The sequence below is a fragment of the Coenobita brevimanus genome, chromosome 25 (genome assembly GCF_032717465.1).
Source record: "Coenobita brevimanus isolate Jiangsu-jjx chromosome 25, ASM3271746v2, whole genome shotgun sequence".
Lineage (NCBI taxonomy): Eukaryota > Metazoa > Arthropoda > Malacostraca > Decapoda > Coenobitidae > Coenobita > Coenobita brevimanus.
In genome coordinates, this window is record NC_136978.1 from 4,529,332 (window position 1) to 4,544,044 (window position 14,713).

The 14,713-nt window shown below is 46.2% G+C and overlaps 1 protein-coding gene across 1 annotated transcript in view; it reads left to right on the forward strand.

Moving 5' to 3' along the window:
• Nucleotides 1-14,507, forward strand: part of LOC145393751 (uncharacterized) — a 247,243-nt gene extending 232,736 nt beyond the window's left edge. Inside the window, exons 7-8 of the mRNA XM_080267795.1 lie at nucleotides 13,645-14,141; nucleotides 14,223-14,507. Of these exons, the coding sequence (XP_080123921.1) occupies nucleotides 13,645-14,141; nucleotides 14,223-14,507 (782 nt within the window). The remainder of the gene's footprint in view (nucleotides 1-13,644; nucleotides 14,142-14,222) is intronic.
• Nucleotides 14,508-14,713: the final 206 nt, after the last annotated feature.

The window sequence follows — 14,713 nt, forward strand, 5'->3', positions numbered from 1 at the left end:
TACCTGTAAATCTACCAACCAGCATTACTCCTTTCCTATCAATATCTCTCCTTACCTCACTGCATAACTATGCTTCAACGACTTCATGATACGAGACGAATTCCAGTAGACCAAAGGCTATAAACTCCTTGGACTAACTCTTCTCACACGTAAGACCTATTTACGCCTTTGATTCTTGCTATCATAGGCGATTTTGTTCACTGGAGACAGTATACTTACAACTCGCTAGGATAATTCTTTTTACACTTTGGGGTACTTAATGCAGGTAAACATCACACGATTTTATAGGACAAAATGACCTTCGTTACTCATGATTCTCTCTCTCTCTCTCTCTCTCTCTCTCTCCTGAGACCGGAACAGCAGGTTGCAAACAATCCACAAGCTCGGTGGTACGTGAATATTGCTATCTGTGTGTGTGTGTGTGTGTGTGTGTGTGTGTGTGTGTGTGTGTGTGTGTGTGTGTGTGTGTGTGTGTGTGTGCACCTACTTAAGAATGGGTACGTGTCAGCCTCTGAATGTCTGTATATGAGCATGTATGTGGTGTATGCGTTTCCTTGCTTGTGATAACGAGTGTGTGTGTGTGTGTGTGTGTGTGTGTGTGTGTGTGTGTGTGTGTGTGTGTGTGTGTGTGTGTGTGTGTGTTGGTTGGTTATGTATGCATGTACGTGCCTGTGTGCGTGTGTGTGAGCCAACAAACGTGGTCTCTACTCCCCACAAATCCCCCTTTTTCCTCCCAACTGTGATTCACGCCCGACCAGTTCTCTCTCTCTCTCTCTCTCTCTCTCTCTCTCTCTCTCTCTCTCTCTCTCTCTCTCTCTCTCCAAAAGTCTGGATTCACTGCTGTTCAGAATTCCAATGCAGTTTTTTTTACCTCCGTGCGTGGGAAATTAAGGGAAGAGACAGAATGTGGGAAGATGAGAGAGAGAGAGAGAGAGAATGGCGGGGTAGAGATGGTGGAGAAACTGATGTGTGAATATATTAAAGAAAAGTTATAGGAAAGAAAAAATGGTGAAGTATAATAATATGGAGTGTCAGGAAATGTCACACTAAAATGAAAAAAAAAAAAATCCCAAAGATCAAGAACTTACAATACATATTAATGCAGTAGTTAAAAAGTGGAAAACATGAATACGAAATCCAACATAGCCAAAGACTGATACGGAAATACCAAAAAAAGAAAAACAGATCCAACATAACCACAGATTAATAACGAAATAAAAGGTAAAAAAAAGAGTTGGGAAGAACGAATGAGTCAAACAGAAGAAATCTAAACACACAGGCAATGTCAAATTTTAGTCCACTCAAACACCATAACAAACTCAGCCCAACAATAAACCATTACTAAATTTCTCCCCATCAAGACGCCAGTATACGGAGAAATATCACTTAAGCCAAACCACAAACCCACAACTCCACAACTAAGACAATTACAGCACCACAATTCACAGCCGCAACTTACACAGCCGTATTCTCGTTAGCCTTTGAGGTTGCGTAACACATCCTCCTCAGCGATTTTATTCAGCCTGTGATACCTTAATATAATCTTGTATGTTACTGATGCAGCCCTGTCGAAGCTGAAGACACTAATAACACAGCACATTATTAAGGTGTGATACGCAGAATAAATTGCATGGGAAGAGACGCTACGAAATATCTTAAAAGTGGATATCACAGTATCACACCATAACCACTTTAATCTGGTGACGCATTTTTTTTTTTTTTAGTTTATTTTTGCAACCTCCAAACAATCTTATTATAGAGGTGACTTTTCAAACTGGATGGATTACATACAGCCTTCGACTAAACTCAGAGAACGCATACCTCCCCCAACGCCGATAAAGCTTGCAATATACTGTCGCAATTCCTCTTCCCTAACAAGCGAATAGTTTTAACATATTGATTCTACGGTCTTAGTCGGCCCTGTCACACAATCTCAGAGAGCGGACACCTCCACCAATTAAAATTATGATATATTCCTGCATACGGATCCCATCCAACTCAAAATCTAATCAACTCTTCCTTCACCCACTGCCTACCTATCCACCATTTCTCATTAAAACTGGAATAAACTTTCTGAAATATAAAACAAACAGACGCGGGTGATTACATAACCTACGACCAATATAAACAAAAACGGTGAAAGAGAACAGGTGTGCTATGTCTGTAAGGGTTAACAAAAAATTGCAGGCTAACCCCAACTTATACAATAACACCTCAACCACATCTACCACAACTTACACAGTTACACCACAACCACAACTCCACCAACTTACACAATTACAATTATCAACTTTGCCTGCCACTAAGAGGAGGGGGGAGAAGGGGAGAGGGGGGAGAGAGGGGCGGTGGAGGGAAAGATGCAAGGGAGGGAGGGAGAGGCGAATGAGAGGGGAAGGAAACCAGGGGAGAGAAAGAGAAAAGAAAGAGAAGAAATGGAAAAGAGGGAAGGGGAGAGGAAGGGTGAATAAGCAAAGGGAGGGAGGGAGGAATGAGATGAATTAGAGAGAGAGAGAGAGAGGGAGAGAGAGAGAGAGAATGGGGACGAGTTAAGAGGTATGTCGCACCCCTTCTCTTCTCCCCCCTCTCTCTAAATCTCTCTCTTTCTTTGCCTTCCTCCCTCCTTCTCTCTCACACGTCTCCTTTGTCCTCTTCTTCTGCGCCTCTTTATTTGATCTTCCTCTTTTATCTCCCAGTCTCTGTTTTCCACTCTCCTCTCTGACTCCAACTGGTTTCCACCTCTTCTTCTTCTCTTTTAAATCACATTCTCTCCCTCTCTCTCTCTCTCAACATCGCTACCTTTTCCATTCTCTTTCATTCCTCCCCTTCAGTTATTCCTTTTCCCTTGGTTTCTTATCAATCTTCCTCTTCCTTATCTTTCCTCTTCACCCTCCTTTTCTCCTCTCCTCTCGTCCCTGTTCTGCAACCTACTCTTCTACTTCCTTCACTTCTTCTTTCCGCACACCCCTTCTCTTCGCTTCTTTTCTCTTCTCCCCCTTCGCTAGTCTTCCCCCCTTTTCTCCCTACATAATTCAACTTCTTCTTTCCCCTCTCTCACTTTTCTTCTCTTATCCCCCTCCTACCTTTTCCCCATCCCCTCCTCATCTCATCTCTTCTCTCCCCATCATCCCTCTCTCCTTTCCTCTTCCCACATCTTCTCCTCTCCCCTCTCCCTCTTTACTTCGCCCCCTCTCCTCTCATATCCTTTTCTCTACTTTCCCCTTCAGGTCTCTTCCCTTCCCTTCCCATCTCCTTTCCTCTCCTCCTTCTCTTCGTCTCCTCTCCTCTCCTTCCCTTCCCATCTCCCTTCCTCTCATTTCCTCTCCTCCTTCTCTTCGTCTCCTCTCCTCTCCTCTCCTCTCCTCCTCTCCCCTCTAAGTTGGGTCCAGTCCAGAAGCTACAGCAGAAGTTGTTATTGATGACGATTGTGGCTGCGGCAGTGGTGGGATTTTGGGGTCTTAGTCAGGAGGAAGAGGAGGAAAAGGAGGAGGAAGAGGAGGAGGAAGAGGAGGTGGAGGAAGAGAAGCAGGATAAAGAAGAGGAGGAGGAAGGACAAGGAGGTAGGGGAGGATGAAAATGATGATGAACAATGATGACAGGAAAACGGAAAAGGATCATGATGCATAAGAGGAGGAGGAGGAGGAGGAGGAGGAGGAGGAGGAGGGGGAGGAGGAGGAGGATAAACAAAAGGAGGAAGAGGGGGAACAGGAGGAAGAAAGGAGGAAGAAAAGAAGTTGTTACTGATGACGACTGTGGTTGCGGCAGTGGTGGGATTTGGAGGTCTTAGTGAAGAGGAGGAGGAAGAGGGAAGAAGGAAGATGCTGCTGCGGATGATGATGATGATGATGATGATGATGATGATGAAGATGATAAGGAGGAATTACGATAAAATGACGAAACAGAGAAACAACAGGAAGGGAAGAGAAAGCCAAAAGAAGAGAAAGAGTAAGATACAGATGCAAAGGGAGGGGAAGAGGATGAGAAAGAGAAGGAAGAGGAGAAGAGAAGAGGAGAAAAAGAAAGAAAAGAGCAGGGGGAGGAGAGGAAACAGGTGAAGGAGAGAAAATACAGAAGATAGAAAAAAAGAAGACACGAAGATGAGAAAGAAGGATAGGTAAAGAAAGGCTTCACACTTTGGAGGAGGATGAGACACTAAGATAACACAAGACTTCCTTCCATTTTCATCAGTTCACCCTCCCTTCTCTATCTCCTCCTTTCCCTCAATCTTTTTTTCTCCAATATCTCCTCCTCCTCCTCCTCTTCCCTTCCTATTCTTTCCTCCATAAATTTCTCTCTCTTTTGTTTTTTCTTTTTCTCGCCTCCCCTCTCTTTCTTCTTTCCTCCTACTCCTCTTCTTTCTCCTTTCTTCCATCCTTTTCTCCTTTGCCTTCTCTTCCTCCTGATTGCCCTATATCCCTCTTCTCCCTTTTTCTTCCATCTCCAACATTTTTCTCTTCTGCTTTCTCCTCCTCCTTTACCTCCTCGTGCCTCCCCCTTTCTTCTTTCCTCCATCAATTTCTCCATTATTTTCCTCTTCCCTCCCTTCCCATCTACCCATCCTCGATCTAATCCCTTCCCCTTCCTTCATGCATTGTTCCCTTCTTTCTCCTTTATCTTTCTTTATTTCCGTCATTTTCTGCCTTCTTGTGTCTACACCTTTACTCTTTCACCAACAATAAATCTTACAAGCATAGTCTCTCTCTCTCTCTCTCTCTCTCCAGCAAATCTCCAACAATCCTCCACCAAAAACCCCTCCATTAATTAACTTTTGCCCTGCCCCGCCGCCCCACCCCCTCACCTCACCTCACCTCACACCCTCATCTTCATTTGCCTAAAGCCCCGCGCGGAGAGTTTTCGGGGGTAGGCATTAAATTTCACCCAGCTTCTCCCCTCCAGCCAAACTTTGACGCCGCCCCTGCTAACTCCTGCCCACCGGGACCCGACGCTGTGGTGCTTCTGCTGTGGTGGTGAAGGCTGGTGATGATGTGGTGAGGGGAAAGGTGTGGTGGTGGTGATGAAGGAAGTGGAGTATGGTGATGGTGGAGGAGAGGATTGTTGATGATGATGTGGTGAGGGGAAAGGTGTGGTGATAAAGGAGATACAGTACTGGAAAGTATTGTTGTTGTGTCGATGATGATGATGATGATGATAATGATGATGATGATGATGGTATTGGTGTTGTGCTGGTGAAGGGTGAGGTGTGGTGAGAGGAAATGTGATTAAGATACATCATGATTGTAATGATATGGTGGTGAATGCAGACATGTAATTGTATATAAGAGTACACAGAAAGAACAGAAAACACTGGTCCACTGAATCGTAACGAGGTCATCTGCCGGCGCAAAACTTGTATCGTTACACTAAAAATCAAATCGATGTGTAAAACTAGAGAAATGCAAAAGGCTCTCCCCCGCCCACCACTTATCCTAACCACGAGAGGGTTAATGGTACTAGTCTAAAAATACTCTCAGGCTCCTATTACCCACTCTCAGCTGAATAACATCGTCTAGTGCTACCTGAATTATAATACCAGAAGAAGCAATCACGATAATGAACGCTGAATCAAAACTCTACGGTGCACGCCTGCCACAGTTCACATCCTTTCCTTGCACTGAAAAGGATTAGTCTCTTTACTACGATGATGGGCTTCTCATTTAACCTTGGATGTCATCAGATTGTTTTATTCAGGTATAACAGTTCATATATGAGAGAGATGGGTGTGTGAGTTGGAGGAAGGGCAGTCTAATGGCAGTGGAGAGGGTGATATGGATGTGATTTAAGTAAAATGAAAGCAAATCAAGAAAAAAATGAATACAGTACACAATATAAACAAAAAAGTGTCCGTCCAAAGCAGAAACAGAACAGACGGGGTACTGTGAACAAGCTGGTTTACTGGTGGAAAAGATAAACCCCGCTAACAACGCAATTACAAGTCAACGCAAGGTGGCACTTATGACATGACCTGAAAAGCAACTACCACCACCACCACCACGAATCCTGCCAAAACATAGACAACATTACCACCACTGACAACACTAAGATTAATCCCACTAACAACGCATGTCAACGCAAGGATGCACTTACGACAACATGACCCGGCAAACAACCACCACCACGGATCTTGCCAACACCCTGACAACATTACCACCACTGACAACACTAAGATTAATCCCACTAACAACGCCACACACTACCTATATATCACCACCACTCCTAATAACACCGACAACTTCCTCTAACGCTGCTATACAACCCATTAACACTACTAACATCTCTAACAACACCGTCAACTCCTCTAATGCCCTGCTAACACCACTCCTCTACTGATATTCTCAATCCTACCAACACTTTCAGCAACCCTGCTTACATTACCAACACCTGATCAGAATACCAATGTGACTAGAACCTCTCCAAACCTCCTGACAACATTACCAGCACGGACTTTCCAACACTGCCTACACAGTTACCAACACTGTGTGGCAATATTCTAGCTTCATCTTTCTTCCACCACTATGACAACATTCCCAACACATTACCAGCAACACCAACACTACCTACATCATTCCGAACGCCATGAAGAGATTTCCAACAGTTTCTTAGCCCCACCAGCAAAGCTAATCTTTCTCCAAACACCTTGACAACACTGCCAACAATACCAACACCCTACCATCACTGCTAACAGACCGTACACCACTCCAAATATCTTTCTATTAATACTAACATTATACCAAGTGTACTAACACCTCTTCAAACTCCTTGCCAACACTATCATCACTACCAACACTCACGACAACACTAACACCCTGCCAAGAATACCAACACTCTCCCAACAATGCCACCATTCCTACTAACACCATAGCAACCCCCCAGAGATTCCAAACATCACTTCTAACACTCATGACACCTCTTCCAACCCCCTGCCAACCCTGCCACCACCACCACTAACCCTGTCATCACTTACTAACACTAGAATAACCTCCACTAACGGTACCTACCACAAGCCAAGATTACTAACACCTCTTCAGAACCCCTGCCAACACTGCCACCACTACCAACACTGCCAACACCGCGCGGCAACATTCAAGCTTCATCTACTAATTTCCGGGCGGCGCCTTTTTTCTGGCCGGAGCCAAAAGTTGGGGAGGCGCGTCAAAATTCTGGAACTAATTAGCAAATGACTTTTACATCTAGTTGGGGCCAGTTCTAGATTTTTTGTACCTCCCCCCTCCTCCAACCATCCCTACCCCACTTACCTACCTCCACCCCTCTCTCTCCTTCTCCTTGTCCCCACACCATATTATCCTCTCCTCCACCCCTCTCTCTTTCTCCTTCTCCTACACCACATCCTCTCCTCCATCCCTTTTTCTTTCTCATCCCCTCATCTTCCTTCCCTCTCTCCCCCCTACCGAACCACAACCCAACCCCTTCCCCCTCTTTTTCTCGTCTCACCTTCACCTCCGCCCCTCCTCCACCATGAATCCTTGCCTCCCCACCCTTTTATCTTTCTCACTCACTCTCTCATCTTCTTCCTTCCTCTCCCCTCCCCTCCCTCTTTCCCTCCCCAAATCCCCAGATCCTCTCCCCACCCCTCCCCAATCCTGACCTTTCTCCTCCTTCTCTCTCCTTCCTCCACAAACTCCCCAGAACTTCCTCCCCTCTACTTACTCCCTATATCTCTCTTCCCCTCCTCCTCCTCCCCTCACCCTTCGACTCCCACGACTCTCTCTCTCTCTCTCTGTTCCCCTGAGCCTCTCTCACTTACGTTCATTATGACCTCTTGCACTCTCACTCTAATAATTGATTCTTTTTTCCTACTTCTCTCAGGAACACCCTCCCAACCTCTCCCCCGCTTTCCTTCCCTCCCCTTCTCTTCTTCCTCTCCCCATTCCCTCGTCTTCCTTCTCTCTCTCCTCTCCCTTCTCCTTCAGTTTTCTTCTCTCTCTCTCTCTCTCTCTCTCTCTCTCACCTCCCCAAGCCACGCTCACTTATACTAATTATTACTCTTACACTTATAACTTCATTTCTCTCTCTCTCTCTCTCTCTCTCTCTCATGTTCCCAAGCCAATCTCACTAACTCCCTCACTCATTATCTTCCACTCTCACTCTAATAGTAACGAGTCTATTTTTTCTCCCTCACTCCCATGTACTCTCTCTCTCTCTCTCTCTCTCTCTCATGACTGAATCTTTTTTTCGATCTCTCTCACATGATAATCTCCCTCACACTTTCTCCTCCTTCCACGCACCCTCTTTCTTCCTTCCTACATCTATATTCTCACTCACGCACTTTTTTCCTCTTGCACTCCCACGCAAAATATTATTACCTTTACCAGTATTTTAATTATTCTTTCGTCTCCTCCCTCCCCTCCTCCCGACCTCCCTCAAACCACTCCCGTCTACCCCGACATTAAATATAACCTCTCGTGTTTCCATTCATTCTACCTCAAAAACAACTAATTATTTTATCATATATTCTTATAACCAAACCATCATCTCTCCCACTCACCTTATATTCCTCCTTTCCCCATCCACCCTCTCCCTCCTTCTTCCCCTTCCCTTATACTCTTACCCACTCGCACTCTTGTACACGAATCACTATCTCACTGACATTATATTTCCATCTCCTCCATTAAAAATCTTTCCTCCCTCCCCTCCTTCCTCTTCCCCCTCCGTCTCCCCTACACACATTCCACACACTCCACCATCCTTCCCCCTCACCCCTCCCTCCTTCCTCCCTCCCCCCTCTCACTCCCTCCTCCCCTCCTTGCCACTCGCTCCCCTCACTCCCTCCTCCCCTTCTTCCCCCTTACACTCCTCACTCTCATACTTCATCCAGCACTCTTTACATCCTCATGCACTCTCACTCACCCTCTCATTACCCAACTCACTCTGAAAACGATTTTATTGAGCTCAGTAATCCCTCCAGTAGTTAAGTAATCCCCCAGTAGTGAAGTAATCCACAGTAGTGAAGTAATCCCCAGTAGTGAAGTAATCCCCCGGTAGTGAAGTAATCCCCCAGTAGTGAAATAATCCCCCAGTAGTGAAGTAATCCCCAACAGTGAAGTAATCCCCAGTAGTGAAGTAATCCCCAGTAGTGAAGTAATCCCCAACAGTGAAGTAATCCCCAGTAGTGAAGTAATCCCCAGTAGTGAAGTAATCCCCCAGTGGTGAAGTAATCCCCCAGTAGTGAAGTAATCCCTCAGTAGTGAAGTAATCCCCCAATAATGAAGTAATCCCCAGTAGTGAAGTAATCCCCAACAGTGAAGTAATCCCCCAGTAGTGAAGTAATCCCCAGTAGTTAAGTAATCCCCCAGTAGTGAAATAATCCCCCAGTAGTGAAGTAATCCCCCAGTGGTGAAGTAATCCCCCAATAATGAAGTAATCCCCAGTAGTGAAGTAACCCCCAATAGTGAAGTAATCCCCAGTAGTGAAGTAATCCCCAATAGTGAAGTAATCCCCCAGTAGTGAAGTAATCCCCAGTAGTGAAGTAATCCCCAATAGTGAAGTAATCCCTCAGTAGTGAAGTAATCCCCCAGTAGTGAAGTAATCCCTCAGTAGTGAAGTAATCCCCAGTAGTTAATGAGAAATGGCCTATTAACTCCTTCTTTACGCTAATTACTTTTTTGTCCTTTGATGATTCTCTGCAGGTCAGAATCCCTCGTAGTGAAGATGTTACTCTTTCACTAATTACGTTTATAAAAGGGTTCGTTCACTGCATTCTCTCTCTCTCTCTCTCTCTCTCTCTCTCTCTCTCTCTCTACCTCTATCACTTCCCTCACCCTCCTCCTCCCGCTCCTATTCCCCTCCTCCTCCTCCTCCTCCTCTTTCTCTACCCTATCGCAATTTCTTTTCTCCCTTTACTTTCCTTATCGCCCTGTATCTGCCTTCCCTAACTCTCCTCTCGTCCCTCCATCTTTCCCTCCATTTTTGTCTTCCATTCCTTCTTCTCCATTTATTTTTCCTACCTTCCTCCTCTCCTCTTCCTTTCGTCTTCCCCACCCCTTTTCCCCGCCATTCTTTTCTTTACTACTCTCTTTCGCTTCGTCTATTTTAAAGGCCGCTCTGTATCTCTGTCTTTCTTTTTTCTCTCTTCTCTATCTACATTTCTTTATCCAGGATTTGTGCTGCCCACAGAAAGAGAGGGAGTGATGGCTGGCAAAAACGACGAGAGAGAGAGAGAGAGAGAGATTGTACAGCGTGTCACTGAGAAAACTTCAACACATATGTAAACATCTACAACACATCTCTCTCTCTCTCTCTCTCTCTCTCTCTCTCTCTCGATTCAATCTACTCCTTCCTTCCTTCCTTCCTTCCTTCTCTATCTGTCTTCCTCCCCGCCTCCAACCTTCCATCCTGTATATCCATTTCCATCTTCTCTCCTTCCCTCCCTCTCTCCCTCAAACTTTCCTTCCTACCCCTCCTTTTCCTTTCTACCTACTCCTCCCTCAGTCTCTCCCTCCCTCCCTCCCTCTCTCCTACCTACTCCTCCTTCCCTCTCTCCCTCCCTCGCTCCCTCCTTCCCTTATTACCATTCTTGTTGCGCCCTCCTCATTCTCTCCCTCGTTCTCTCTCACTCTCTCTCTCTCTCTCTCTCTCTCTCTCTCTCTCTCTCCCATTTCTCTTTTCCAAATATTTTCCTTCTCTTTATTCACTCTCACTGCATTTCGTCTGTTTTCTTATTTATCCCTCATGTCCTCCCTTTACTTTTGCCAGAACTCTCTCTCTCTCTCTCTCTCTCTCTCTCTCTCTCTCTCTCTCTCTCTCTCTCTCCACCCCTTCTTCACAACATCTTAAAAGTTGAAACTCTTTGCTCCTCCATTCCACCTCCCTTCCCTCCCTCCTCCCCTTCCATCGCCTTTCCTCACCATCACTTAACTTCAGTCCTCTCTCTCTCTCTCTCTCTCTCTCTCTCTCTCTCTCTCTCTCTCTCTCCACCACTTTGTTCCGCCTTACATTTTCATTTCTTATCTTTTTCACTCTTATCACTCTTATCTTTTTATTGTATGTATGTATGTATGTATGTATGCTTCTATCTATCTATCTATCCATGTATCTATTTCTCCATCCCGTATGTATTCTTCTCTCTTCCACTCCTCCTCCTCTCATCTCCCTATTTTTCTTATCTCCTTCCCCTGCCAATATTCTCAGTCACCCTCCATTTTCTCTCTCCTTCGATTGGCCTTCCCTCTTGCCCTCTCTCTCTCACTCACTCCTCCTCAGCTATCCTCCATTTTCTCTCTTCCACGCCTACCCTTCCCCCTTTTCAACTCTTCTTTTCTCTCCCTCTTTCCCTTCCTTCTCTCCATCTCTTCACTACACAGTCTTCCTCTTCTCCCTTCCTTGTTCCGTCTCTTTCTTCCTCCTCTTACCCTCCCTTCCCCTCTCTAAGCCAGTCATTCTCCCTGTTCCTCCTCCTCCCTATCCATCATTCTCCCTTTTCCTCTCCTTCCCTCTTCCTCCTTCCCTCTCAACATTCTCACTTTTCCTCTCCTTCTCTTTCCATCATTCTCCCTTTTCTCTTCCTTCTCTCTTCATCATTCTCCCTTTTCCCCTCCATTATTCCCCTTTTTCCTCTCCTTCCCTCTCCATCATTCTCCCTTTTCCTCTCCTTCCCTCTTCAACATTCTCCCTCTTCCTCTCCTTCCCTCTCCATCATTCTCCCTTTTCCTCTCCTTGCCTCTCCATCATTCCGCCTCTTCCTTTCCTTCCCTCTTCATCATTTTCCCATTCCCTTCTCTTGCTTAATCTTCTGCCTCTCTCTTTCCTCGCTATCCACTCACACCATCACCCTCTTCCTCCCCTTCCCTCTCACTTTTCCTCTTCCCTCCCCAGCACCCATCCTCCCCTCCACTCTTAACCTCCCCTCTCACCTTCACGCTGTCCTCGCTCCTTCCCCCTCCCACACACCCTTCTCCTCCCTCCCCTCACTCCCTCACCCTTCCCCTCCCACACACCCTTCTCCTCTCTCCCCTCACTTCCTCACCCTTCCCCTCCCACACACCGTTCTCCCCCTTTCCCTCACCCTCTCCCCCGCCTAAACAGCACTCCAGGTAATTAGGGGGTGACGTTTAACAGTACTAATTCAGTGAGCGGCATTAAAATGATTAGTGGCTCCTGAAGACCTCGCCGGCTACATAATAAGACACCCACCTCTCCCTCCCACACCCGCCACTCTCGCCGGGAATTACAAAGTGTGGAGAGAAAGGAGGGAAGGTGGGAGAGGGAAGGAAGGGGAGGGAGAAAGTGAGGAAGACTGGTGGGGATGAATGGGGCAGAGAGGAGTCGTGAAATGATGAAAGTGACGGTTGGGGTTACGAGGGAGAGGGGAATAGATATATACATTAGACAGACAGATAGATAGATAGATAGATAGATAGAGACAGACAGACAGATACTGTAAGCAGACAGACAGATATACATAGATGGACAGAGGGACAGACAGACAGAATGGAACCGGATAGTGGGAAGGTGAGGGGTGTGAGAATTTGTAAGAGGGGGACTCAGTGAGAGAGAAATGAATGAGTAGAAGAGGAGAGAGTAAGACAGTTCAAAAGAGGAGGAAAATGAGAGACAGTCAGGAGGAAGAGGCGAGAATGAGTTGAAGGGAATGGGGGAAAGTGAAAAAGGGGACAAGGTGATGGGATAATGGTGATGTGAGACTGAGGGGGGAGCAGGTGGTAGTACAGTAGTATAAGAAGAAATAGTAGTGGTGTTTGTCAGGGGGTATGAAGATAGTAACAGTAGCAAAATGACGAACTGTAAAGTGAAGCTATCACTTAACGATTTTATTCAGGTCAGACAAGCACTCTGATACTGAAAGAGTTAATGGAAACTACATGTAACTCGTCTAATGTGAGGTCTCACATAGTAATATAATTATATATATATATATATATATATATATATATATATCAATCCATCCATCATCCAATCCTACATTGCCCCATGGGAAGCGTAGGAGTCCGGGGCTAGGGAGTTGGTCCCGACATTTAAGATGAGAGTGACCAGCCTCACTCATACCTGAGTGGCATTACATGAGCAATCAACCCCAAACACCCCTTGGATATAAACCTTCACCGGCTCAATCCGATTGGAGCGCAATAACTACCCATATATAAGAATAAAAATCATCTGGAGATGGGACATGTGTAATTAAGATGTCATCGTGAAGAAGGATTTAATAATAATAATGATGATGATAAAAAACAGGTACTTCATCTTCATCATCCAACCAGGATTTGCCAAATCCAAAAGGGGTGGGGAGATGCACAACACAACTCTTTGATCTCAGTGAGGACACGAATAACAAGAGAACGAGAACCCCCAGGCAGTTTCTTACCCTCCACACCCCACACCCCCTCTGTGCGAGGCTGCCTACCACATCCCCATGCCTATTCGGGAAGGGGAAGTTTCAGCCCTCACTCCCGTACTTTTTTATAATATACAGTACAGAGAATACGAGGGTAGTATTCCTTCTACCCTATCCATAGGTACTGGTCCCTAAAATACACAAAGATATTTCACGTAAGGGAATGTTACGTATGTGCAAAATGAATGCTAGATGTTACAGTAGTTCTTACCTCATAATAAAAGGTAAACTTACTGTACGTATGCGATGTGTTCTTGTATTAATGTGTTGTGTCTTTGCAGGTGAGAAGCCACACAAGTGTACGGTGTGTGGGAAGGCGTTCAGCCAGTCCTCCAACCTCATCACCCACAGCAGGAAACACACCGGGTTCAAGCCCTTCGCCTGCGACCTGTGCGGCAGGTCCTTCCAGCGCAAGGTGGATCTGCGACGCCACAAGGAGACGCAGCACACTGATCTGCGCCCCGGTCAGACCCTCCCAGACCTGCGCCCTCAGGTCACAACGGACCTCAGGACCACCATCACAGATATGCGCTCTTCTGTCGCTGACTTAAGGCCACAACTGACCGACATGAGGTCACAGCTGACTGATGTCAGACCACATCTGGCGGAAGCCAGGTCACAGATCCCTGAAGTCAGGTCACAAATGACAGAGGTCAGATCACAGATGTCGGAAGTTAGGCCATCTCTTCCCGAGGTCAGATCACAGATGACAGAAATCAGGTCGTCTCTCCCAGAGGTCAGGCCACCAATACCAGACATGAAATCCCCGATAAATGATGTTAGACCATCTTTGGCAGAAGTGAGATCAACGATGTCAGAAGTGAGGTCACAGATGACTGACGTACGAGGCATCTCCGAGTCCCGCAGTCCCGCCAGCACCCTGAGGTCCCATGTCAGCGACCTCCACTTGCATACGGGAGAGGTCAGGAGTCAAATGACTTCACACGCCACGGACCTCCGAGGACAGATGACCGACTCCCGACCAGTGATGACTGACATTCGGTCCCCTGTTGCCGACACCCGACCTAAGGTGACAGAGGTGGGGTCTTCTACTGGCGGCGGCGACATCAGATCCACAACACTGTCAGACTTCAGATCACAGGTCCTGGATCTACGGCCGCAGGAGTTACGACCTGTCAGCTAAGAACTAGAAACCAGCCACTGAACTAACGACGCCCAAGTAACCTGAACCTGAACTACTCACTAAAGCTACCACAGGGTCATTAAGTTCCCCAAAGATATTATTTAATCCTAGAATCGACCTCATCAAGGGGATCGAAGGTGAGAACACTGACCTTCCCCTTCGGACCTACGCTTTACCACTTTGGCATTTAGGAGACAAAAGGAGGT